The 25293-nt window shown below is 45.5% G+C and overlaps 1 protein-coding gene across 2 annotated transcripts in view; it reads left to right on the top strand.

The window, feature by feature from the left end:
• Window positions 1-1718: 1718 nt before the first annotated feature.
• SPHK1 (sphingosine kinase 1) overlaps window positions 1719-25293 on the top strand; it is a 72260-nt gene continuing 48685 nt past the window's right edge. For both annotated transcript variants that reach the window (XM_077459308.1, XM_077459307.1), the window contains exon 1: window positions 1719-2312. In XM_077459308.1, coding sequence (XP_077315434.1) covers window positions 1919-2312 — 394 coding nt within the window. In that variant the 5' untranslated portion in view covers window positions 1719-1918. The remainder of the gene's footprint in view (window positions 2313-25293) is intronic.

Below are 25293 nucleotides of genomic sequence, written 5' to 3'. Positions count from 1 at the left end.
TAGGGCTAGAATTATTGCTCTCGCTCCAACGTTCGCGGCGATACCTCACATGTGTGGTTTGAACACCGTTTTCATATGTGGGCGGGACTTACGTATGCGTTCGCTTCTATGTGCGAGCTCACGGGGACAGGGGCGCTTAAAAAATTTTTTTTTTCTTTTTTATTGTTAATTTTATTTTTATTTTTTTAGTTTTACACTTAAAAAAAAAAAAAAAAAAATTGATGACTTTTATTCCTATTACAAGGAATGTAAACATCCCTTGTAATAGGAATATGGCACGATCGGACCTATTTACAGTGAAATATGGGGTCAATAAGACCCCATATCTCACCTCTAGGCTGGGCAGAATAAAAACAAAAAAACAAAAAAAACGATCCTGGCTTCCTAGCCAGATTGGCGCCGTTAATTTGAATAACGAGGCCGGGCGTGACGTCATAACATCGCGCCCGGCCTCCGAACGATCATAGAGACTCCGGGGACAATCTAGTCCACCGGAAATCTCTATGATCACATCCTGGGGCCGGCGGATCCTGTGACCGACTCACCGATGGAAACGGTGAGTCGGTAGAAGCACCGGAGGGCGGCGGGAGGGGGGGGGGCGTCCCCTCCCGCCGCCCGTAAGAACGATCAAGCGGCGGAACAGCCGCTATGATCATTCTTATGGTGTAGGGAATCGCCGGCTGAAAACGGCAATATCTAAATGATGTCTGTGGACTCAGGCATCATTTAGATATAACCACCGAAACCCCAGGCCGTCAATAGACGTACTGCGGTTTTGAAGTGGTTAAACTGGGCCTTTGTTTTTATTTTTTATTTTTTTCCTCTTCTTTTGCTACCTTTATTGTCTTGTGGAACATTATAACACTTATGTATCCTCCCCTCATCGAGACATTCGTTTCTTTTTCCCTCATTTTTCTGTCTGATGTCTCAGTCACATGTCTGAATTGCTATGTTATGCTTAATTTTCAATAAAATATTTGTAAAAGAAAGTGTTTTGGTTTGATCTCATTAGGGATGAGCTCAGGCATGTTCACATGGACCATGTGCATGGCCCGCCAGGAAGTCGGCTCAGTGCTGCGCTAATCACAGGGAGTGAGACATTGCCCGATCTCTGAAGCTGCACATCGGGGCAATGTCTCATTGCCTGTGATTAGCGCAGCACTGCGCCGACTTCCTGGTGGGCTCTGCATGTGGTCCATGCGAACACGCCTGAGATCATCCCTAGACCTCATATTATATGGTTTTGGTTAATCTAAAGAAAGTCGTATAGTGTGTATCCAGCTTTAGGCTGGATTCACACCTATGCAGTTTTAGTGCTTTTTGCATTTTGCAGATTTGCACTAGAGTCCATTTAACATTGTTTCCTATGGAACACAATCTGGAGCGCAAAAAGCACAAAAATAGGAATAGGTGTGAATCCAGACTAAGGTTGGATTCACACCTATGCATTTTTTGTGCTTTTTGCATTTTGCAAATTTGCACTACAGATCGTGTTCCAAAGGAAACCATGTTAAATGGACTGTAGTGCAAATCTGCAAAATGCAAAAAGCACTAAAACTGCATAGGTGTGAATCTAGCCTTAGAGAGTGCTTCTGATCACATGCACAGGTAGATTTTATTTGGGTGCAGTCTGATGTTTGACCAGTAGAGGGCAGTAGGAAGCAGAGGGTGCTGGGTGCTACAAACTCACACAGAGTCACATAGGCAGACCAGAGTCAAATGTGAACTGACAAGCGGAGAAGCAGCCTGTGCTCTATTTCTCTCTCAATCTGCTTCATGTAGTATCTGTCTCCTCTATAATACTTCTCCTTCTTGCTGTGTCAGGAGCTCACGCCCTCCCTTTTTCTTTCTTGTATTTGGTTCTACACTTTTTATTTGTCTCCTGCACTTCTGACCTGAGGCTTGCCAAGGACCAGACATGGGTGATGCGCATGGGTCATCCGCTGGCCCAGTTGACCTTCTCCTTTGTGACACCTTCACCCAAATTCCAGGAGATGGGATTCTCCTCTCACTGCTCCTGACCCAGAAAGAACTGAAAATAGAGAGCCTGAGTGCCACCTCGTCACCCCCCCACCCATCATTCAATCTAACCGACTGTGTCACCTGTCACTCCTTCAAGGGTAAAGACCCCAAAGACATCGGCGGCTATTTCACAGTTGTGTTTTATCCTCTCAGGGGGATGTTAGGATCTACAAACCACAGGCAACGAATTTCTAGGACGTTTCGGACAGAAGCGTCAAGGGACGCGGAGCAGAACATGAAAGTTGCCAGGGCCTGGACGGAGAAGATACGGCAGCTGTCCATGGAGCAAGGTAAAGAGGGTTACCAATGGGGGGAAATGATCAGCTTCTAAACATTTTGTCAAATATTTCACATGCTACTCCAGGTAAGATCAGGTTCCACAATCACATCTTTGGTGCCGGTGTCTTATCATATTAGGTCCCCCATCAGATAGCATCCGCTGTGTACTGCGCATGCGCAGTACACAGCAACACAGATTCCGAAAATAGCTGAGGATGAACGGAGCCTGCGCACTGAGTCCAGGTTCTAGCCCCACCATCCAAGTGAACATAGAGTAGGAATAAAAAAGAGCCAAGCGCAGCGAGGCCAAGCCCGAAGCGTGGAGAGCGGCCGTCTAATTTTCACAACCCTATGTCCGCTTGGATGGTGGGGCTACCACCTCCACTCACGGTGCAGGCGCCATTCAGCTTCGGAAATTTTACGAAGCTTCTTCTGCCCCGTACTGCGCAGATGCTATATGATGGCCGGACTGAATATGCCAAAACACCGGCTCAGCTTGTCTCCACCGAATCAATCAACTGTAGCAAAAAAAAGGAATGATGGTTCCGCACTATACAATAACATCTCAGGAGTTGGTTCAGCTCAACTCTAAAGCACTCAGTTATTCCAGCAACTGGAACACCACACAATGAGATGGAAAAATAATATTCTGTGTGGGTTTTGGTTGTAGCAACTCTGTAGACAGGTACCACACGTTACATGATGAAGCCTGTCAACAAATGCCTTGCTCAACAAACTTTACTAGTGTTGTATGGGTGGCGGTTATATAGTAGACCCCCCTAGAGTAGGTAAAAAAAAAAACCTTATAAATTAACTTATAACTAAAGTCTAAACTTTTTCTCTAGTTTTGGATAGAGTGGAGAGGGATTAGAACACCTGTCAGTTATTATTGCTGTCTGTACCCCCATTACGGAGATCCCCCCTTCTCTAATTGTCTTGTTTACCATTATCATTGAAAGTAAAAGAAAATCCCAAATTTTGGGTTGTCCCAAGAAAAGTATTAGAGGGGAAATCTGCCAACGAGGACACCTAGTTCTGACCAGGGGGTGCCCAAGGAATTCCCTTTATTTGAAGGAAACGCCCCTCACACCTGTTTGGCTATGGGTAGGAAGTGAAGGGAAATCTCTACATTGGGACACAGATGGCAGACCCCCCCCCCTAACCAAAATGGGAAAAAAAATTGCCTGTAGCTCTACCCTAAGTTGACTTTGTGACTTTATGGAAGTGTCAAAAATCACCTATATTTGTTACAATTCTGTTACTAATGCCACGTACACACGACCGGACTTTTTAACGGACTAGGTCCAACTGACTTTCCAAATGAATGGACTTGGCCACACACAATCACACCAAAGTCCGACGGATTTGAACGTGATGACGTACGACCGGACTAAAATAAGGAAGTTCATAGCCAGTAGCCAATAGCTGCCCTAGCGTCGTTTTTTGTCTGTCGGACTAGCATACACACGAACGGATTTCTCGATAGGAACTGGGTCCGGTGGAAAAATTTTAAACATGTTCTATTTCTAAAGTCCGTAAGATTTTTGGAAAGCAAAGGTCCTATTGAGCCTACACACGATCGAATTGCCCGACAAATTCGTTCCGTCGGACCTTTGCTGTCGAAAAAGTCCGGCGGTGTGTTTACGCGGCATGATATTACGAATTCTGTAGTTCTGCTATTAAGGCTGGATTCACACCTATACATTTTTTGTGCTTTTTGCATTTTGCAGATTTGCACTACAGAACATGTTCCATAGGAAACCTTGTTAAATGGTTTCCTATGGAGTAGTGCAAATCTGCAAAATGCAAAAAGCACTAAAACTGCATAGGTGTGAATCCAGCCTAAGGATGAGCTCAGGCATGTTCGCAAGCTGCATGTGCAAAAACCGCCAGGAAGTCGGCACTGCACAGAGCTAATCGCAAGTAGAGAGACATTTCCCGATCTCTGCAGGTGCGCATCGGGACAATGTCTCACTGCTGGTGATCAATGCTGACTTCCTGGCGGGCTCTGCTTGTGCGGTTTGCAAACATGCCTGAGCTCATCCTTGCTAGCACTAATTACAAGTTCATCAGCAATTATGAAAATGTTTCCAACTTCAGCTGTTGCACTTTTTATTTTATATGCCCTATAAAGCTAGGTATACACACAGATTTTTTTTTTTTTTTTTCCAACTAGCAAGTTGAACGAGAAAAAACTGACAGGTCTCTAAATCCTGTTATCAGCACAAACAATGTGTATGCAGACATCTCTCCCCCTGCGCTATTCTTTTCTGACCGGAGGGACTACCCAACAATTTAGAGTACACAGATCACTGTAAAAGCCATTGGCTGTAAGTGCTGATCGTGTGCTTAATTTTAAGCATGTTCGATTGTCCGTTCGATAGAATTTGATTGTTACATGTGTACTGAATGTCAGTTGGTACTTGCTGAACCAGTCAACTTTCATTACTTGTATATCCAGTTTTAGGATACATTCACACAGGCGGCTATGGCTGCGGACAGACTAGCTAGTTAGCTGTGGGCAAAACTCCACAGAAACATTAACAGAGTGTGTGTCCAGGGTCATTCGGAGGCTTTATTCAGTCTATTGCATGTAACCGCTCATTACAGCGCTGGTCATTGACTGTACAAATCTGACAGCTGCTGCTAATCGTACACTTGGGGGGTGCTTTACTAACACTGGCAAGTGCAGAATCTGGTGCAGCTGTGCATAGTGGCCAATCAGCTTCTAATTTCAGCTTGCTCAATTAACCATCTCAATACAGGGCATTTTCACCCCCTTCCTGCCCAAGCCATTTTTCAGCTTTCAGCACTGTCGCAATTTGAATGACAATTGCGCAGTCATACAATACTGTACCCAGATGAAATTGTTATCGTTTTGTCCCCACAAATAGAGCTTTCTTTTGGTGGTATTTGATCACCTCTGCGGTTTTAAATTTTTGTGCCATAAACAAACGAAGAGTGACAAGGTTGAAAAAAAAAAAAGAATGTTTTTTACTTTTTGCTATAATAAATATGCAATTTTTTCTTTTTTTTAAAAAATTTTTTCCTCAGTTTAGGCCGATACGTATTCTTCTACATATTTTTGGTTAAAAAAATTGCAATAAGCGTATATTGATTGGTTTGCGCAAAAGTTATAGCACCTACAAAATAGAGGATAGATTTATAGCATTTTTATTAATCTGTTTTTTTTTTTACTAGTAACTGCAACATTGTGGCGGACATAACAGACACTTTTGACACATTTTTGGGACCATTCACATTTATACAGCGATCCGTGCTATAAAAATGCATTGATTACTGTTTATATGTGACTGGCAGGGAACGGGTTAACACTAGGTGGTGATCAAGGGGTTAATATGTTCCTTGGGAGTGATTCTAACTGTAGGGGGAGGGGATTCACAAGGGGAGGAGATCGATTGGTGTTTCTCTGTACTGAGAACACACCATTGGTCTCCTCTCCTCTGACAGGACCGTGGATCTGTGTGTTTACATACACAGATCCACGGTCCTGCTGTGTTACCAGGCAATCATGGGTGCACGCACTTCGAGTCCCCATGCGCGCCGACTGGTGGGCCGAAAAGGCAAGGGCCTCATATGACGCCCTCCCGCAACGAGGGCTGCGCCGCCTGGCCGCCAATTGACGGTCGGCAAGCAGTTAAAGGGGTGTTCCAGCCTTAATAAAACCTTTTTTTTTTAAAGTCAGCAGCTACAAACACTGTAGCTGCTGACTTTTAATGAGGAAACATACCTGTCCAGGGCGCCCGTGATGTCAGCCCCCCCCGAGGCCGATACATCCCTCGTATCTTATCTCGGCACTGCCATCCTCACTAAGGGACCTTGCAGCTTCACTGCCCGTTTCCTGCTGCGCATGCCCGAGTCACGCATCGCTTTGTGAATGGCCCAGAAAGCAACAGCGCTAGCCGAAGAGGAGGAAGGTGCCCTGTTCAAACCATAAGAGTCCATTCACACAGGGGCAACTTGAAGTCGTCCCAAGTTGCCTCAATTCACGCAACATGATAAAATCAATGTAAGTGAATGAGAGCCGTCTTAATGCACGCTACTGAAGTCGCTCCGACTTCAGAAAAGATTCCTATACTACTTCAATCCGACTTCTAGGCAACTTGTACCCATTGATTTCAATGGAAGTTGAACCAACTTTCCAGGAAGTAAAAATAGTTTTCTAGGCAAACCTCTCCATCCCACAGAGCTGATTATTATGTGATTGGCCACTGGCAAAGTTCCCTGTCCTGGAGGCAACTTCAAGTTGCCTTGTAAGTTGCGTCAAGTCGTGCTGTGATTCATACTCAAGTCGTGTCCAAGTTGCCTCCCAAAGTCTCGCTGGAAGTTGTGTTGCCCCTGTGTGAATGGACTCTAAGGCTGCGTACACACGCAGGGACTGTTCGCCCAACTTTGTCCGTCAAACAGTTTCAGCAAACAGTCCGCTCAAAATTAGCATGGACGGACATGGCCACACACGACGAACGAACAGTTTGCTGAAACCGTGCGCGATGACGTGAACGGCACGTACGACGGGACGAAAAATACGACGTCCTATACACTGCATTATAACTTTCGGCGTGTAAATCCTTTCTGAGCATGCGCGGAACTTAGTTTGACGAACAAGCCTACACACGAGGGGACTGTTCGCTGAAACAGAGTTTCAGCGGACAGTTTTTCGGAAATTCCGAAAAACCTTGTTCAGCGGACTGTTCGCTGAAACTGTCCGCTGAAAGCCCACACACGAGCGGACTGTCCGCCGAAACACTGTTCAGCGGACAAAGTTGGGCGAACAGTCCCCGCGTGTGTACGCGGCCTAACAGTTCGGTGTACTGCATAGAAATGCAGCATGTTTGTATTCTTATGCAGCATGACGCATGGTACTGCAATGCAACTTGCTTCGGTACATAGACTAAAATGAAGTGTCCTTTTGTGACACTTCAAATAAGGTAAACGGTGGGGTATATTGTACAATGCACCACACTGCCCCTAGGCAGCGTATAACACAGCAAGCGCCTTTTAGTGTGTGGGGGCTCATTCATTAGTGTGAATGAGCCCCAATTATGTATGCTAGGCATAGTTTTATTATGTTGTAAAGTTGTTAATGATCAGGCTTTCCTATGGGGTGGAGGCCAGGATCTTGTTAAAAGAGGCTCCCAGATTCCGATAAGCCCGCCCTGCCGCAGACTCCGACAACCAATGGCCAGGGTTGTCAGGAAGGGGCCCTTGTCCCCAAGGTGCTTTGGAGTGGGGGGGTGCAGAGCCCCCCCCGCTTCAAAGCACCCACCCCCCCATGTTGAAGGCCTGCGGGCTGGTATGGTTCAGGAGGGGGCTCATCCCCTCCCTTTCCAGACCTGCCGGGCTGCATGTTTGGACAAGGGTGTGGTATGGATTTTGGGGGGGAGGGACCCCACACTGGCTTATTTAAAAAAAAATTTTTTGCCGGAAATTCTTTTTTTTTCCTTTTTTTTTCTTTTTTTTTTTTTTACATTCAGCTGACTCATATCTGTTATTAAGGACACGGCAGCCAGCTTCCCGGCCCTCTCCTTAGCAACCAGCTATATACAGTATAAAAATGCAAAATTGCAGTAAAAATGTGGTTTGAGGAGATCAGTATAGCAATATAACCCTGACTTGGGTTCTAACCCTCATTATTCTGTCCAAAAATGTTAAAATGTTTTAGTTTTTCCATATCTCTTCAGCATTTGCTCAAAAAAATATTTCTAGGTTGATTAACCATTTAAATATTCAAAAACTAGCTCGTCAAAAAAGAACTGTATATTTTCTTTCTAACTGAATTAAGCCCTGGTTCACACCAGTGTGATTTGTCATGCTATTTGACAGTTCAAAATTGCATGACAATTTGCACCCCATTGCTGGCAATGGTACTGTTCAAATTGTTGACTTTGAAAAAGTTTCCTCCATTCCTTTTTAGCGATTTCATTGCAACTTGCATTGTCTTCGGTTAAATGAAGTCACAAGCTGCAAAAAAACCAAAGGCCCAAATCTGCGGCTTTGAAATCTTTAAAAGTAGCTGTGAACCAGGGCTAATAGTATCGATGGATGTGTTGGTCTGGGGAGCAGAGATATAACCATTAGGGTTCCCAAGAGATTAAACTGTTATTTGATTTAAGCCGTAGTGGGTCCCAACCTCCCAACAGTATATTTGTGTATACAGCGAGCAGAGGTTAGATAATAGGCATAGAAAACAGTTCACATATGCTAGGGTGTAGGGGAATGTCAGTATTCTCTGCCATCTGATGGTGCCAAACCTCCCCAGAAAGCTGAGCACCTCTGCTGCAAAGGGGAGATACTGCCTCCAGCTGCACCAAGGACCCTCTGGATTGCTAGACCTGGAGTCTTCAGAGAGATACCCTGAGCCAAAAGGGACACCAGGCTCCTTTTCTGCACGCCCACCGCACAGACCCTCTTCCACATTTGGGGTTGGAACCCTAAATGCGATACACCTGATCCTGATATTCCGAGAGATGCTTCGAGAGACGTCCACCATGGGCTCATATCTTTCGAAGTCTCCCTAGCATCTGGTTTGACTATCTACAACCCATCATCTGGTTCCATGTTTGGATCCCAAGCGTTTTTGACTCAACTGTCGTAAGACTGATGAGTCCACCTTCTCTGGTAAGAGTATTCTACCTACCTTTTATATCACTTCAGACAAGTTGATACACTTGGTTTCATCTGATCTGTGGATTCCCTGATTTCCCTGTGAGGAATACCTACCACAACATTTGTGCACTATCCAATATATGTGGACTTTTTTTCACTGGGACTCACTTATTTTATTACTAATGGTTTTCAGCATTCACAGCTTTCACATTTTTGTATACTTATATTCTGTTTTTGTTTTATATACAAATTGGTTATTTAATTCAGCGCTACACTATTTGTTGTTTTAGATCTTCAAACTCGGACAGGAATCGGATCGCATGGTGTGAACACCCATGCGATCCGATTCTGCTGCGGACCCAAAAAAGGGTCCTGTGCGAGTTTGGAGCGGGTGCGATGCGAATTCAGCTATACTATCTGTATGGCTGAACTCGCATCGCACAGAGATTGGATGTGCTTTGCACTGCAGTGCGGTGCGAATCACATCCGGGTCTCCCAGCCGCAGCAGTGTGAACCCAGCCTAAGGGAGAAGAGAAAAGCTGGAATACTAGTCAGTACCAGTGTGAAAAGGTGTATTTGCGTTGTAAAAATAAATCACCTCTAATGTTGGGTGTCTTTACATATGACTAGTGCAAAAAAATGTGTTTAGTTTATTCTACATTTTTGAATGGGGTGTCTCAAGTTTTGCCTTGACTGAAAATTTGTTGAGAAACATTGCTCTAGGTTGTGTCAAATGTAAATAGAAATGATGCTAATACCACGTACACATGACCAGACTTTCCGGCAGAATAGGTCCGACAGAAACATTCCGTCGGATAGTCCGATTGTTTTTCTTTAAAAAATTCGGACCTAGAAATAGGGAAAACCGTTCATCTGTATGCTGGTCCGACAGACCAAATACGACATAAGGGCAGCTATTGGCTACTGGCTATTGAACTTCCTTTTCTAGTCCCGTCGTACATCATCACGTTCAAAACGAATGGACTTTTGCCCATTTGTGTGCGGGCAAGTCCGTTCGTTTGGAAGTCCATCGAAAGTCTGTCAGACCTTTTCTGTCGGAAAGTCCGGTCGCGTGTACGCTGCATAAGCGTAAAGACACTGCAATGGCTCTGTAAACAGTTCTGAAAAAGTTTTTTTTTTCTTTTATGTTTATCTTAAGTATAAAGTAATTTTATTGTTATTGGTGCACCATTTAGGGAGCTTTCCCTTCGCTTCCTGTCCTGTTGACTGAACAACCCATGTGTCAATGTGTGTTGCACTGAGACAGCCCGTTCAAAATGAAAGGGCCACCAATGCACCATTTCTGGTAGCACACTGCAATGTAAACCCATCATCTGGGCGTGCTGGGTTGCCATTTAAATCAAGTGACACTGCATCGATGCAAGTCAGTGCATTCACTTTAAATGACATCACAGTGCATTGCAGTAATGTTGTAGTGTGAATGGGTCCTTGGAACCCCAAACAGGTGTCCCCACAGGAAAAAAAAAAATTTCTGGTTGCAACTCCACATTCTGGTTTTCTCATATTCTGTCACAGTGAGAGTGGTAACCAGTAATGAGCTGTCGGCCGGATTGTACCCATCCTATGGTTCATTGGAGTAAAAGAGGAGTTCATCTAGAGTTAGCCCTTGTACACACGGTCGGAGATTCCGACGGAATGTGTCCAATCGGAGTGTTTTGTCAGATATTCCAACTGTGTGTGGTATGCATCGGACTGTTTCCGTCGGAATATCCGTCGGACCAAATTTTCCAACTTGCCGGAAATATTTTCCGACAAAATGCTCCGATCGGACATACTCCGATCATGTGTAGAGAATTCCGATCGGACAAAGTGCCAGGCATGCTCAGATCAAATTCCTACATCAAAGCTATTGGCTACTAGCTTGAACGTAGTCCCATCGTAACGAAATTACGTCATCACGTTCTGAAAGATCGGATTTTCCGACAACTTTGTCCGACCGTGTGTATGCAACAGTTTCGGACAAGATCCGTCGGACAAAATCCGACTAACAAAATCCAACGGATTTGGTTGTCAGAATGTCCGACCGTGTGTACAAGGGCATAAGATTGGAGGACCCACAAGTTCATCTATAGTGACCAAGACACAAATTGTGTACAAACAAAACCCTCATTGCTGCTCAACCCCAAGTCTCCTCAATTTTATGTGCAGACACTGTGCTCACAAATGGCTCTTGTTTGTCATCCATCATTGAATGAAGATAATAGAGCGGCATATGTCCTTGGGCTCATTAAGTTACTTTACTTCTCACTGTAAAAAAAGCTACGTTGTATTCTTGGTCCCAACACCTCCTTGTTTCAGCCCAAAGTGGGCTTTAGTCGTAGTCAACGACATAGCTATGACTAAGGCCCTTTTAGGGCAGAAATACGTAAGCATTGGGATCGAAAATGTAGCTTTTTTTTACTGTGAAAAATAAAATAACTGCATGCGCCTGAGGACGTTTGCCTCTCTATTATGTTCAGTGACCAAGAGAAAAAAAGCGATGAGGGGGGTCAGGGAATCTGTCCAGCAGGGACACAGCAATAACAACTTGACAGGGATTCTATAGCTGGCCATAGGCGGTTCGATCATGTATGGGCAGGCTGAATGTACCCAAGTTAATCAATTGCTCAACTTGGGTACAACCTGCCTGTTAGATTTTACATACAATTCAGGAAAGAAAATTGGTCCGTCTTTGGTTGGCCTAACCCTTCTCTATGCTATCCAAAATGAAAAAAGGTTTAGATACACCTTTTAAACAAGCAGAGTCAGGGAGGGGTGCAGAAAATAATAAAATTATTGAATAAGTGTGAAGTTATCTTTTAAAGTCCACCTCTAATAGAAGAAAAATGGAAGAGGTCATTGCTGACCTTTTCTATTGAAAGTGCTAGTTGCAGCATAGCCCTATTTAGTTGAATGGGTCACATTCAGCAGGCGGTGCTTCCTACCGAACGTAACGGGGGTTACCATGTTTGCTTTGTAGCTGTGACATCAACACTCCTGCCTCCTGCCTTAGCAGCTTAAGGGAGAGTGGTTGGAAGGGAAGGTAAAGCGTCTAAGACGTTCTTTAGAAATCCGTCATGCCTCCACATGACAAGTGCGGGTGACCAATTCAAGTACCTGTTGTAGATACGTGAATCTGTGTCATGCACTGAATGTGGAGGTGGACTAAGGCCGAAGTGTCCATACAGATGCTCCACCAGTTTCTTCCTCCCTGCACTTCTCAGGCAGTGTAGCAGTGAGAAGTTTTGCACCTGTGGGACCAAAGTGTTATAGGGATTCACAGACACTAGTTCCTGAACAGGTTTTCTACCTTTGTGATTGACAGCAGACAGTGGGTGGATCCTTAGCCAATAGACAGCCTGCTATTGGCTATAGGATCCGCTTACTGCTTGCTATCCATTACAAGGCGGGAGCAGACCTGATGGGGAACTAGTGTCTCCACTTCCCCATCAGGCTCTGCCTACTACAATGTCACTGGTTGTTAGGAGGCTGGTACGACGGGTAAAAGTGTGCTGACGGGTAAAAAGTAGATGGGGTGCAAGGGTCCTGGGGGGACAGACTTGTGCTGGGGGTACTGAGCATTGCTGGGGGGTACAGAAATGTGCAGAGGGGTGTAGAAGTGTGCTCCAGGAAACAGATGTGTTGGAGATACAGATAAGTTTGCTAGGGGGGGGGGTTTACAGAGGTGTGTGAACCAACGCTTAATGAACACAGTGAATGATTGGTACCCCCCAAGCATACCTCTGTAAACCCCCCCCCCCCCCCAGCAAACTTATCTGTATCTCCAACACATTTGTTTCCTGGAGCACACTTCTGCACCCCTCTGTACATTTCTTTTACCCCCCAGCATATGGTGCTGGAAACCCATGATCCATGCAAGTTTTTCAAAATGAATGGGCTCAAACCACACCGCATTGAATCGCATGTGATTTGTACAGGAATGCGATTCTGTTCCTGTGTGATTTTATATGCAGTTCATAGTGTGAACCAGGACTAATAATTGAAGCATAGTAAAATGAGTTTCCTATACTTTAGTTTGTGAATGAACAGGAAGCTGCTCAGCACAGAGCTCTTCCCATTCATTCACTGTCCAGTGCAGCTGAGACTACAGAGAAAGGGACTGGGAAATCTCTGTTCTCAGTCCCATTCTCTGTCTCAAAAGTGAGATATCAGAGGTCTGTTTAGACCTTTGATATATCACCAAAGCCCCCCAATGGGGCTCCTAAAAATGGTGCCCTACTGACACTGTCCGCTGCTGTACTGACTGACACTGTTCACTTTTAAGGTAGGGTAACCTCAAATTTAATCTGAAGGCCCGTACACACGATCAGACTTTTTGACAACAAACATGCAAATTAGCTGTTTTTAAACAACATCCGACCGTGTGTACGCTCCATCAATGAAAACCGAAAAAGTTTGTCTGGACTTTTGTTGGCTGTGCGAACGGACAAACTTTTTGACAACATAAGTCTGATGGAGCAAAGTCCGATCCTGTGTACAGAAAACCATCGGACTTTACAAACACGCATGCTCAGAACCAATGCAAAAGATCAGACAACAATACAGAAGTTGACCAAAAGTGGTGCTGGAGTAATTGAATGTCCTCTTTTGAAGTGTCATCAGTACGTTAAAACTGCACTATGTTCGTGTTTGTTGCCTAAAAAGTCAGATTGTGTGTATGCAATACAAACATACGGCCAATGCCCTTTGTACAAAAGTCCACGGGAAAGTTTGTACAAAGTCCGATCATGTGTATGGGGCTTAAGAATATTTTTTGGGTACAAGAATGCTTTTGCTTTATGTAACTATTTCCCTTTTAAGTTCCTCTCACTATTAACACTATTTGGCCACACTCACTGTTCACCGTGGCATGCTACATTACTACTCTTCTCAGGGCACCCAAAGGTGTCCCAGGTCTTTTACAATCCTATAGTGTTCCTATAGTATGAAGCCACATCTCTGCAGCAGGTTAGGAGGGCCGCTGCCAGGAATGAGGAAAAGCATACAGAAGCAGGCCTTATTAACCACTTGCCGACCAGCCGCTGCAGTTGTACTGTGGCAGAATGGCACGGCTGGGCGAAACAACGTTATGTAATGTCGCTTTGCCCTGTGGCCACTAGGAGTGCGCGTGCCCCCTGCTCGCCCACGGAGCTGATGTGAGTGCCCGGCGGTCGCGATCACCGCTGGGCTCCTGCGACTGCTCGGGGAGCACGGAGAACCAGGATCTCTGAGGGGAGAAGTAACAGATCTGAACAGCGATCTCTCTCTTCCCCCTACACAGTCCCCTTCCCCCTTCAGTTAGAACACACACTAGGAAACACATTAACCCCTTTCCTGCAAGTGACATTTTTACAGTAATCGATGCATTTTTATAGCACTGATCGCTGTAAAAATGCCAATGGTCCCAAAATTGTGTCAAAATTGTCCGACGTGTCTGCCATAATGTCGCAGTCCTGATAAAAATCAAAGATGGCCACCATTACTAGTAAAAAAAAAAGAATAATAAAAATGCCATAAAACTATCCCCTATTTTGTAGATGCTATAACTTTTGCGTAAACCAGTCAATATACGCTTATTGTGATATATATTTTTTTGTTTCAAAAAATATGTAGAAGAATACATATTAGAATTAAATTTTATTGTTATTGGTGCACCATTTAGGGAGCACCAAAAAAAAAATATATATTTTTTTGGGGGGGGGGGGGGGGGAATATTTATTATATAGTAAAAAATATTGTGTTAATTTAAAAAAAAAAATAAGACGCTCTTTTTTTTTTTGTTTATAGCGCAAAAAATAAAAACCGCACAGGTGCTCAAATACCACCAAAAGAAAGCTCTATTTGTGGGGAAAAAAGGACATCAATTTTGTTTGGGTGCAATGTCACACAACCGCAAAATTGTCAGTTAAAGCGACGCAGTGCTGACTCGCAAAAAGTGCTTTGGTCAGGAAGGGGGTAGAATCTTCCGGGGCTGAAGCATTTAAAGACCGACTTCTTGGCTCACTTCTTCTTTTTCTGCAGCACCCCTCAAAAGTGAGGCTTGAAAATGGTCTCATTCAAATTTCACCTAGGCAGTGATTATGTGGGCCTTCTCTCTTGAGTGGTGGGGTGGTGCCAAACTGAACATTTGCCCTGGGTGAAAAAATGTCTAGCTTCGCACACTGAACTGCCATACGTGTTGGTCAATTTACCAAAATGGGCAGTGCAATGCATTTTTGCTTACACATGATTGGATGATGGAAGTCGGCAGAACTTTACCACATTTACTAAGCTCTGTGGAAAATGAGTGTAAGGCCCCTTTCACACTGACGATCCGTTCAGATCCGCCTGTCAGTTTTTCAGGCGGACCTGAACAGATGCTCCATAGAGGTCTATGGAGCGTCGGATGTCAGCGGTTACAGCGCTCCGATCCAAAAAAGTGTGAAGGAGGAAAAAGCAATTTTTCCATCCGTCATCGGATCGGATCAGGTGACGACGGACACTGTGTTCCGTCATCACCCGATCTCCCATAGGGGAGAGCGGCGCTATGACAGGTCAGACGGACCTGTCCTCTGCCTGCTCAGCGGATATCTTAGAGCCAGTTCACACAGGGGCAACCCAGGATCCGACTTGGGGGAAGGAGGGCGCCCTGCGGCCCCCCCCACCCCAAAGCACCTTGCCCCCATGTTGATGAGGACAAGGGCCTCTTCCCGAAAACTCCCTTTAATAAGGGGGCCCCCAGATCCAAGCTCCCCACCCTATGTGAATGAGTATGGGGTACCCCTACCCATTCACCTGGGAAAAAAAAGTGTCAATAAAAAAACACTACAGGTTTTTAATTTATTAGTCAGCTCCGGGGGTCTCTTCCGACCTCTCCACTCTCTTCTGCCTTTTTGCTCGGTGTCCAGCTTCTTCTCCCGCTCTCCGGTTCTTCTGCCTGCTCCTCCGCTATCTTCTTGAAGCTCTTTTGCTAGCGGTGGCCTGGGCTTCTACGTCGTCTTCTTCCCTCTTCTCTTCCTGCAATGTTACATAGTTAGTCAGGTTGAAAAAAGACACAAGTTCATCCAGTTCAACCACAAAAACAAAAAAACAAAAAAATATAATATACAATCCCATATACCCAATTCTATACCCACAGTTGATACAGAGGAAGGCAAAAAACCCCAGCAGAGCATGATCCAATTTGCTAAAGCAGGGGAAAAAATTCCTTCCTGATCCCCCGAGAGGCAATCGGATTTTCCCCGGATCAACTTTACCTATAAATGTTAGTACCCAGTTATATTATGTACACTTAGGAAATAATCCAGGCCTTTCTTAACCACTTCGGATCCGCGCTATTGCCAAATGACGGCATTAGCGCGGACCTACATTTCCGGGACTACGTCTATTGACGTCGTCCCGGTTACGAGCGGCCTGCGCGCTCTGTGATCGGCGAGTCTATGAGACTCGCCTGATCACCGATCCGTGCAAGGGGTCGATCCCGACCCCTTATCACGTGATCAGCTGTCAGCCAATAACAGCTGATCATGTGATAGAACGGAGCCGGTAATCGGCTATTATTCCTCCTCGCGCTGACAGCGCGAGGAGAGAAAAAAAAAGCCGATCACCGGCGGCCGTGATCGGGACATCAGTCCCGATCACGGCCATCAATACAAGGGACCACCTGCCACCTGCCTGTGCCCACCTGCCTCCCGCAGTGCCATCCTGAAGTAAAATAAAAGCAAAAGTAAGTGCCCCCCGTCAGTGCCCCCGTCAGTGCCCATAGTGCCCACAGTGCCACCCACAGTGCCACCCACAGTGCCACCCACAGTGCCACCCAATCTGCCTCAAAGGTGCTGCACCCCAGTGCCGCCCATCAGTGCCCAGCAGTGCCGCCCATCAGTGCCCAGCAGTGCCGCCCATCAGTGCCCAGCAGTGCCACCTATCAGAGCCACCTATCAGTGCCACCTATCAGTGCCCATCAGTCCCATCTATCTGTGGTACCTATCAGTGCCCATCCGTGCCACCCATCCGTGCCACTTATCCGTGCCACCCATCCGTGCCATCTTATCTGTGCCCATCTTTGCCCATCAGTGCCGCCTTATCTGTGCCCATCGGTGCCGCCTTATCTGTGCCTATTGGTGCCGCCTTAACTATGCCTATCAGTGCCCACCAGTGCAGCCTATCAGTGCCCACCAATGCAGCCCATCAGTGCCCACCAATGCAGCCCATCAGTGCCCACCAATGCAGCCTATCAGTGCCGCCTAATCAGCGCACTTCAATGAAGGAGAAAAATGACCCGTTTGCAAAATTTTATAACAAACTATTAAAACATGATTTTTTTTTTTTTTGCATCTTTTTTTGTTTGTTTAGCAAAAAATAAAACTCCGAGCTGTAACTAAATACCACCAAAAGAAAGCTCTATTTGTGGGAAAAAAATGATAAAAATTTCATTTGGGTACAGTGTTGTATGACCGCGCAATTGTCATTCAAAGTGCATCAGCGCTGAAAGCTGAAAATTGGTCTGGGACTGAGGGGGGTTTAAGTGCCCAGTAAGCAAGTGGTTAAAGAAATCCACTGAGCTGGCCAGAACCACCTCTGCTATTCCACATTTTCACAGCTCTTACTGTGAAGAAACCTTTCCATATTTGGAGATTAAATCTCTTTTCCTCTAGACGTAAAGAGTGCCCCCTTGTCCTCTTTGTTGACTGTAAAGTGAATAACTCGACACCAAGTTCACTATATGGACCCCTTATATATTTGTACATGTTGATCATATGCTTATGCTTATTCTCCTCTTATCAAGAGTGAATGAATTCAGTTCCTCTAATCTTTCCTCATAGCTGAGTTCCTCCACGCCTCTTATCAGTTTGGTTGTCCTTCTCTGCACTTTCTCCACTTTCTTGACACAATGCTCTCTCCCGCTGTAATGCCGTGTGACCGGTGTGCAGCAACTTATATAGGCATGGGGCGCGGTCACCGGGTGATGTCACACGGTGCCCCTGCCCCTTATGATGTCAAGTCCCGGGGGATGCTGGTATGGATTTTGGGGGGGACCCCCACGCCGTTTTTTTCGGCGTAGGGGGTTCCCCTTAAAATCCATACCAGACCTAAGGGCCTGGTATGCTCTTGGAGGGGGAACCCATTCCGTTTTTTTATTTAAAATTTGGCATGGAGTTCCCACCTCGAGAGCTGATTATTCTGTGATTGGCCACAGCCAAAGTCGACTGGCCTGGGGGCGACTTAAATTCGAAGTTGTTGTAAGTCGCCTCAAGTCGTGTTGAAGTTGCTCTGTTATTCATACTCAAGTTGTGTTCAAGTTGCCTCCAAAAGTCACGCTGGAAGACGTGTTGCCCCTGTGTGAACCAACTCTAACTGCACTTGCAAAGTACACAGTATTTCACTTGTGTAAATCAACTCCTGTGCATCAGACTTGTTTTCACTTGCACAGAGGTTTACACATAAATTTGACTTACTGTACAGGCCGTCGGTTTGCATTTGAATAGGAGCGGTTGCAACATAGCCTAGCCAAGCCAAGCAGATGAGTAAGTTTGATTATTTATCTGATTTGACGGTTATGTTCATTTTGTCACTGCTAGGCTGTTTCCTGATTTACCTTTAGTTCCAGTGAGTCATTGACCTCTATGATCAGAGCATTTGCTCTATGCTGAAGCAAAGCCAGGTTTATCCAGTATGATGTGGACAACACAGACGGGTAAGACAGGTTAGGACACATTCCAAACACGTATTGATATTCCTACTCCTGTATAGTTTTGTGTCCTACTGTATAGTTTTCAGTATTCCAGTGTACAATGCTTGGTCATAGTAAGCCCACATTTGTACACAGCACGTATGAGTGCATCACCTAGACTAGCCTTTCTCAAACTTTTTTTTTCCCCCACAAAGGAACCGCTAAAATAATTTCCAGGTCTCAGAGATCCCTTAAACCAATTCATCAGTGGTTAAGCCCTGATTCACAATGCAGCGTTTTGGCATGCGATTGGACATGCCAAATCAGCAGCTATTTCCGGTAATGGTACCGTCTCGAATTGGTGCATTACTGCATTGATTCCCAAAAGTACAAATGGGCACTGACTGGCACCATAAGTAACTGATAAATTAACTAATGCCCAGCAATGCCACCCATCAGTGTCAGTGCCACCCTTAAGTACCCATCAGTACCGCCTACAAGTGCCCATAAGTGCCGCCTATGAGTGCCCATCAGTGCCACCCATAAGAACTTTTTTTTTTTTCAAAATTTTCATTTTGCGCAAAAAATAAAAATCGCACAGGTGATCAAATACAACCAAAAGAAAGCTCTATTTGTGGGAACAAAATGCTAAAAAATTGTTTGGGTACAGTGTAGCGTGACCGCGCAATTGTCATTCAAATTGCGACAGCGCTGAAAGCTGAAAATTGGCTTGGGCGGGAAGGTTTCTAAGTGCCTGGTATTGAAGTGGTTAAAAAGCAAAAAATACCCTTTCTCAATAGGGCAGTCATCGACTCATTATGAGGGGCTCCCACCATCCCTGTGCTGTGCTGACTTCCTCATGGGGCTTTACCCCTGCTGTGCTCATTATGAAGGGCTCCCACCATCCCAGTGCTGTGCTGTGCTGATTTCCTCCTGGGGCTGTAACCCTGCTGTGCTTATTATGAGGGGCTCCCACCATCCCTGTGCTATGCTCATTATGAGGGCTCCCACTATGAGGGTTTCCTGGGGGCTGTACCCCTGCTGTGCTCATTATAAGGGGCTCCCACATCCCTGTGCTGACTTCCTGGGTTTTCAACTTCATCATAATGAATAATCGTAACTATAATGACAATAATAAAACTATATTAACGAACATTCTTATTTTGTCCAATTCTGAATCTCCAATCGACTACCAGTACCAGTCTCCCACTCCCATATTAAAAAAGGTAATTTTCCCAACCCTCACTCAGCAGCAGAAGAAAACCTTTGATTGGTCAACAAAACACCAGTCACGTTTTCCGTTGTAATGGAATTTGGATCCGATGTTCGTCAACAAAATTTTGTATTTCATATACAATTCGGAAGCATAGAAATTCATATTTCGGATGCTTACGAATGTACGAATTTTAGATTAGTACGAAACAAACCGCACATGTCTAGTGCCCATTTTGAAGGCTTAATTGCAAGTAATTGACAATAAAAGGGGTATAGGGGTCTGGGTACTGTCCTGGGGGACACGTATCAATATATTAAAAAAAACTATCATTTATTTCAGGAACAGTGATTTTAATGATGCAAAAATAAAAATGAAAAATTCCTTTAAATATAGTGCCCGGGGGGGGGGGGGGGTCCCCCTAGTCTGCCTGTAAAGTGGTACATCTTTAGCACATATAGAACATGCTGCAAGCAAAAATGACATGCTCCCCCACCCCAAAGCACCTTGTCCCCATGTTGATGAGGACAAGGGCCTCATCTGCACAATGGTGGTTGTGGGAGTCTGCGGGCAGGGGGCTTATGGGAATCTGGAAGTCCCCTTTAACCAGAGGGCCCCCAGATTCCACCCCCTCCCATGTGAATGAGTATTGAGTACATTCACTAAAAAAGTGTCAAAAAATAATAAAAAAACACACACACACAAACAAACAACTGTTAAAAAATTAAATTTAAAAACTCTCCCGCCGACATGAAGGCTGGCTGCCTGCCTACTGCAGGCTCTGCAGTTTGATCGTTCTTATATAGGTAAGGGGCTACGTCACTCGGCACCGCCCCTTTCTGACATCACGGACTGGTGCATGCTGGGTCTGGCTCCTCCCTCCTTCCGAGTGCCCCCACAGCAAGCAGCTTGCTCTGTGTGTCCATTCAGACACAGAGTAGCAGCTCGGTACTGCCCCCTCTCTCTCCTCACTGGCTCACTGACTTTGACAGCACCGGGTGCCAATGGTGCCCGCTGTGTGTCTCAGCCAGCCAGTCCCGGACAGGCGAGTCTTTCGTGCAACATCCCTGGATCGAGATGGGGCTCAGATACTGTAAGTATAAGGGATGCTGCTGCACACCGAAGGTTTTGCATTAAGATAAAAAAAAAAAAAACTTCTGCCTTTAGAACCACTTTAAAAGAAAAAATGCTCGTGACCACAAAGGTTCAAAAAAAACTTTTCATAGCGCCTGCACTTTACAGTAAGTATTTGTCGCGGACACTGGCTGCAAGGACCCTTTTCTGTCCATTCACCCTGTTTTTTTGGTATTGATATATTAATCTTTTTTTTGCTACATTTTTGAGAGACTGTTTTCTTGAATGTTAATTTTGAACAATGCACAATCCTTAAAAGAGCTAATCACATTGACCTGCGGAGACGGACTGTCTGGTTACCTAGGCTGCCTTAAAGAGGAAGTAAACCCTGATGAGTTTACTTCCTCTTTCATTCCCTGCAAAGGCAAAGCATAATGGACTACTATGCATCGCATAGTAGTCCATTATGTGTCACTTACCTGACACAGGAGCCAGCGAAGTCACCGCTGTCCCCTGTAGTCCGGCGCATCCATCTTCTTGGTGGGGCCTTGCAGCTCCGCCGCTGTCATTCGGCGAAGGCGCGATGATGTCACTCCCGCGCATGTGCACTGGAGCCGACACGCGTGGCATCTCCGTTGTTGCTCAGTGCGCCGATGTCTATGGCGCATGCGCCGTAGACAGCTGTGCCTGTCTTCGGGCAAATATCTCCTAAACCGTATAGGTTTAGGAGATATTTCTTGGACCTACAGGTAAGCCTTAATCTAGGCTTACCTGTAGATCAAAGTGTGTTGTAAGGGTTTACAACCACTTTAAGCGCTGGGTTAATTAACATGTTAATTGTATAATTGTCTTTTAAGTTGTTGCTATAGGGGAGGGGGGAGTATCCATGAGCAGCTCTACCTCGTTATCTACCCCTTGTGTAAAATGTGTATAAAAGGCTGGATTCTGTCCAATTAAGGATTCAAGATTCTACAAGCTATTTTTGGCTAGACTTGTATTCAATGCAGCTATGAGAATATATCTCTCTGATAGTCAGATTGGAGGAAGTGGGATATACTGACGGCAGCACTCAATCGGAGTGTGGGATAGGATCTGTCACAGTATTATTTTTGTCTTTACCAAAAAATAAAGATATGCCCCTTCTAGCTAACAACACCACAAGCTTTCTAATCCACTCCCTGGTCATCTCTCGTCTCGATTACTGCGCAACTCCCTCCTCATTGGCTTAACTCTAAATAGGCCAACCCCCCTTTTCAGTTCATTATGAACGCTGCTGCCAGGCTCATCCACCTTACAAACCACTCAGCGTCTGCTACCCCTCTTTGCCAATCCCTCCAAAGGCTGCCGATTGAATTCAATACTAACCATAACTTGGGCCCCCAGCTACATCACTATCCTGGTCTCAAAATACCAACCAAATCGTTCTCTTCATTCCTCCCAAGACCTCCTGCTTTCTAGCTCCCACCCCTCATCTTATCCCATGCTTGCCTCCAGGACTTCTCCCGAGCCTCTCCCATCCTCTGCAATGCTCTACCCCAATCTGTCCGACTATATCCTACTTTGTCCACTTTCAGGTGATCCCTGAAAATACATCTCTTCAGAAGCCTATCTGACCCCCACCTAACAACTGTACATTTATTTTTTCCATCAGCACATCGCCCCCACAGTTATTACCTCTTGTATCTCTTGAACCTCCCTCTTAGATTGTAAGCTCTAACGAGCAGGGCCCTCTGATTCCTACTGTTTTAACCACTTCAACCCCAGAAGAATTTACCCCCTTCCTGACCAGAGCACTTTTTGCGATTCGGCACTGCGTCGCTTTAACTGACAATTGAGCGATCGTGCGAGGTGGCTCTCAAACAAAATGGACGTCCTTTTTTCCCACAAATATGGCTTTCTTTTGGTGGTATTTGATCACCCCTGCAGTTTTTATTTTTTGCACTATAAACAAAAAGTGACAATTTTGGGGAAAAAACGCATTATTTTTTTTCCCTCAGTTTAGGCCGATATGTATTCTTCTACATATTTTTGGTAAAAAAATCGCAATAAGCGTTTGGTTTGCGCAAAAGATATAGCGTTTACAAAATAGGGGATAGTTTTATGGGATTTTTATTTATTTTTATTTTTTATTACTAGTAATAGTGGCGATCAGCGATTTTTATTTTTTTTTCTTTATCGTGACTGCGACATTATGGCGGACACATCGGACATTTTTGACACACTTTTGGGACCATTGTCATTTATACAGCAATCGGTGCTATACAAATGCACTGATTCCTGTGTAAATGACACTGGCAGTGAAGGGGTTAAGTGTACCCTGGGGAGTGTTTCTAACACTGGGGGGGGGGCATGGCTACGTGTGACACATCACTGATCTCTGTTCCCGATCACAGGGAGCAGAGATCAGTGACACTGTCACTAGGCAGAATGGGGAGATGCTTGTCCTGGCCCCATTTAGTGTCGAGTATGGGACCCCATATTATGGCTCCCACGCTCTGCAACTACTCCATCAATACTATACTCAATACTATACCACCTACCCATTTATATTCTTCTATCTTAGGTACATCTGTACACGCATAAACCCCTGAAGAGCGAGCTGGGTCTCGCGAAATGCGTCGGGTACATTAGATGCTTGTGTATCACATGCTTTCCACTACCAATGCCCATGTTTTACATGCTTATCATCCATTTATGTACCATTATCTATTTTACATATATGTTGTTTTACAACTGGCCATTGCTGATGCTACCAATGTATGCATGACTTTTACCTGAATAAATGCATATACTTTATACTTCAATTACTGGTATGATGCTTTTTGGCCAAATTGTGCCCACCTCATTTAAATTCCCATTAGGGAAAATCGTTTGTTGCATGTTTCAGGGATTGAGGTGGGTTACCGGTGACACCAGACCACTTCTTGTTTATTTTATCTTATGCAGCTTCTGTGCCCATCTTATGCAACTTCTGTGCCCATCTTATGCAGCTTCTGTGCCCATCATATACAGCCTGTGCCCGTCATATGCAGCTTCAGCCTAACATATGCAGGCACTGTGACAAGCTCCCCCCTGCTCGCCCACCCATCAGACCACTGTGACAATCCCCCCCCCCAACCGGCACTTACCCCAACAGGGTGACGGCAGAGAGCTGGGGGATGGGCAGGCAACGGCTCCTGCATCCCATGCATCTCCACCATTACGGCCCAAGGCTGTTGTGTCCTCGTCCTCTCCTCCTGTGTCGGCGGCGGAGGAGTCTGATCCTCCAGCTTCCTCCCCTGTGTGTCTCTTCCGCCAAAGTGCAGGGCACGCTTTGGCCAATGGGGAGACAGGTCTCACTGACCTACCTCCTGATTGGCGGGGAGGCACTGTGGTGTAAAAATAGTGAAAATTCATTCTCACAACAGGGTGGGATCTCTCTGCGCCCAAACCTACCCTTTTTTGAAGCCTATTAGAGCCTCAGGCTCTAATGGGATGCTTAAAAAAAAAAACACCCCGCTCACACTGCCATAGGAGTCCATGCGTCTGGCATCCTGAAAGGGGTCGGGCATATGGATTGGGAGGTGGCGGCAGGGATTAGGGGGGCGGGGCCCGTATGCCCCTGCCTGCGGGTCAACTTATTGCGTGATCCATTGAGGGTTGGAAAGCCTCAGAATTTTGAGACGCTGGCCATCGTGTGTCCTTGGCTGCCATGATCTACAGGAAGTTCATTGATCGTAGGGACCAGCACAGATCAGGTGAAGCGGCTGTTAGCCCCTGTTGTCCCCAGATGTGATCCCTTACCTTCCCTGCCAGCAGGAGGGCCAGATGTGTCTCCCTCTTCTACAGTGGATGGAGAAGGATCCCCAGCAGAAGAAATAGAAACTGATCTGCAAGAGTCAGAAGCAGTTAAACAGGAATAAGAGGCTAGTGAGCCTACTGTGCCTAAGCCAGTGGAAAAGAGAAAGCGAAGAGTTAAGCATCCTCTCAAGAGACCGACCTGTGATGTGTTTGGTGAGAACACCAAAGAAGTTATCCTCACCCCTCAAGGGACTCTTGCAGAGCCTGACCTTCTCACCACATATTTGGGGAAGGGCAACCTTACCTCACCCCCTGGCACAACTAGCTGGGCCATTCCAATTAAGGTGGCCTGTAGGGACCCTTCCTTCCTATGTTTATTGATGGAAGGTTCCTCTGCCAGGTCCTTATGAAATTGCAAGTTGTTTGTTTTCCTGTGTCCACTAACCAGTTTTTTTTTCTCTGTATATATTTGAAAGCATTTTCAAGGACTGTTACTTCCTTTGGGGACCAAAGGTTCTTTGGTGGGGGACGTGTGTAGTGGGTGCCCTGCATATCCTGCTGCCTGGCCAAGCTGGCCAAGATTCTTCTGTGAGAGAGAAAGTGCCTGTTAGTTTCAGAGGAGGATATTTCCCCCCTCCCTTTTTTTTTC

This window comes from Lithobates pipiens, unplaced genomic scaffold (genome assembly GCF_037356315.1).
Source record: "Lithobates pipiens isolate NorthernLeopardFrog02 unplaced genomic scaffold, aLitPip1_a1.2 Scaffold_28, whole genome shotgun sequence".
NCBI classification, from domain to species: Eukaryota; Metazoa; Chordata; class Amphibia; order Anura; family Ranidae; genus Lithobates; species Lithobates pipiens.
The sequence above is the reverse complement of the archived record's forward strand: the minus strand, read 5'-3'. Positions and strand labels throughout refer to the sequence as shown.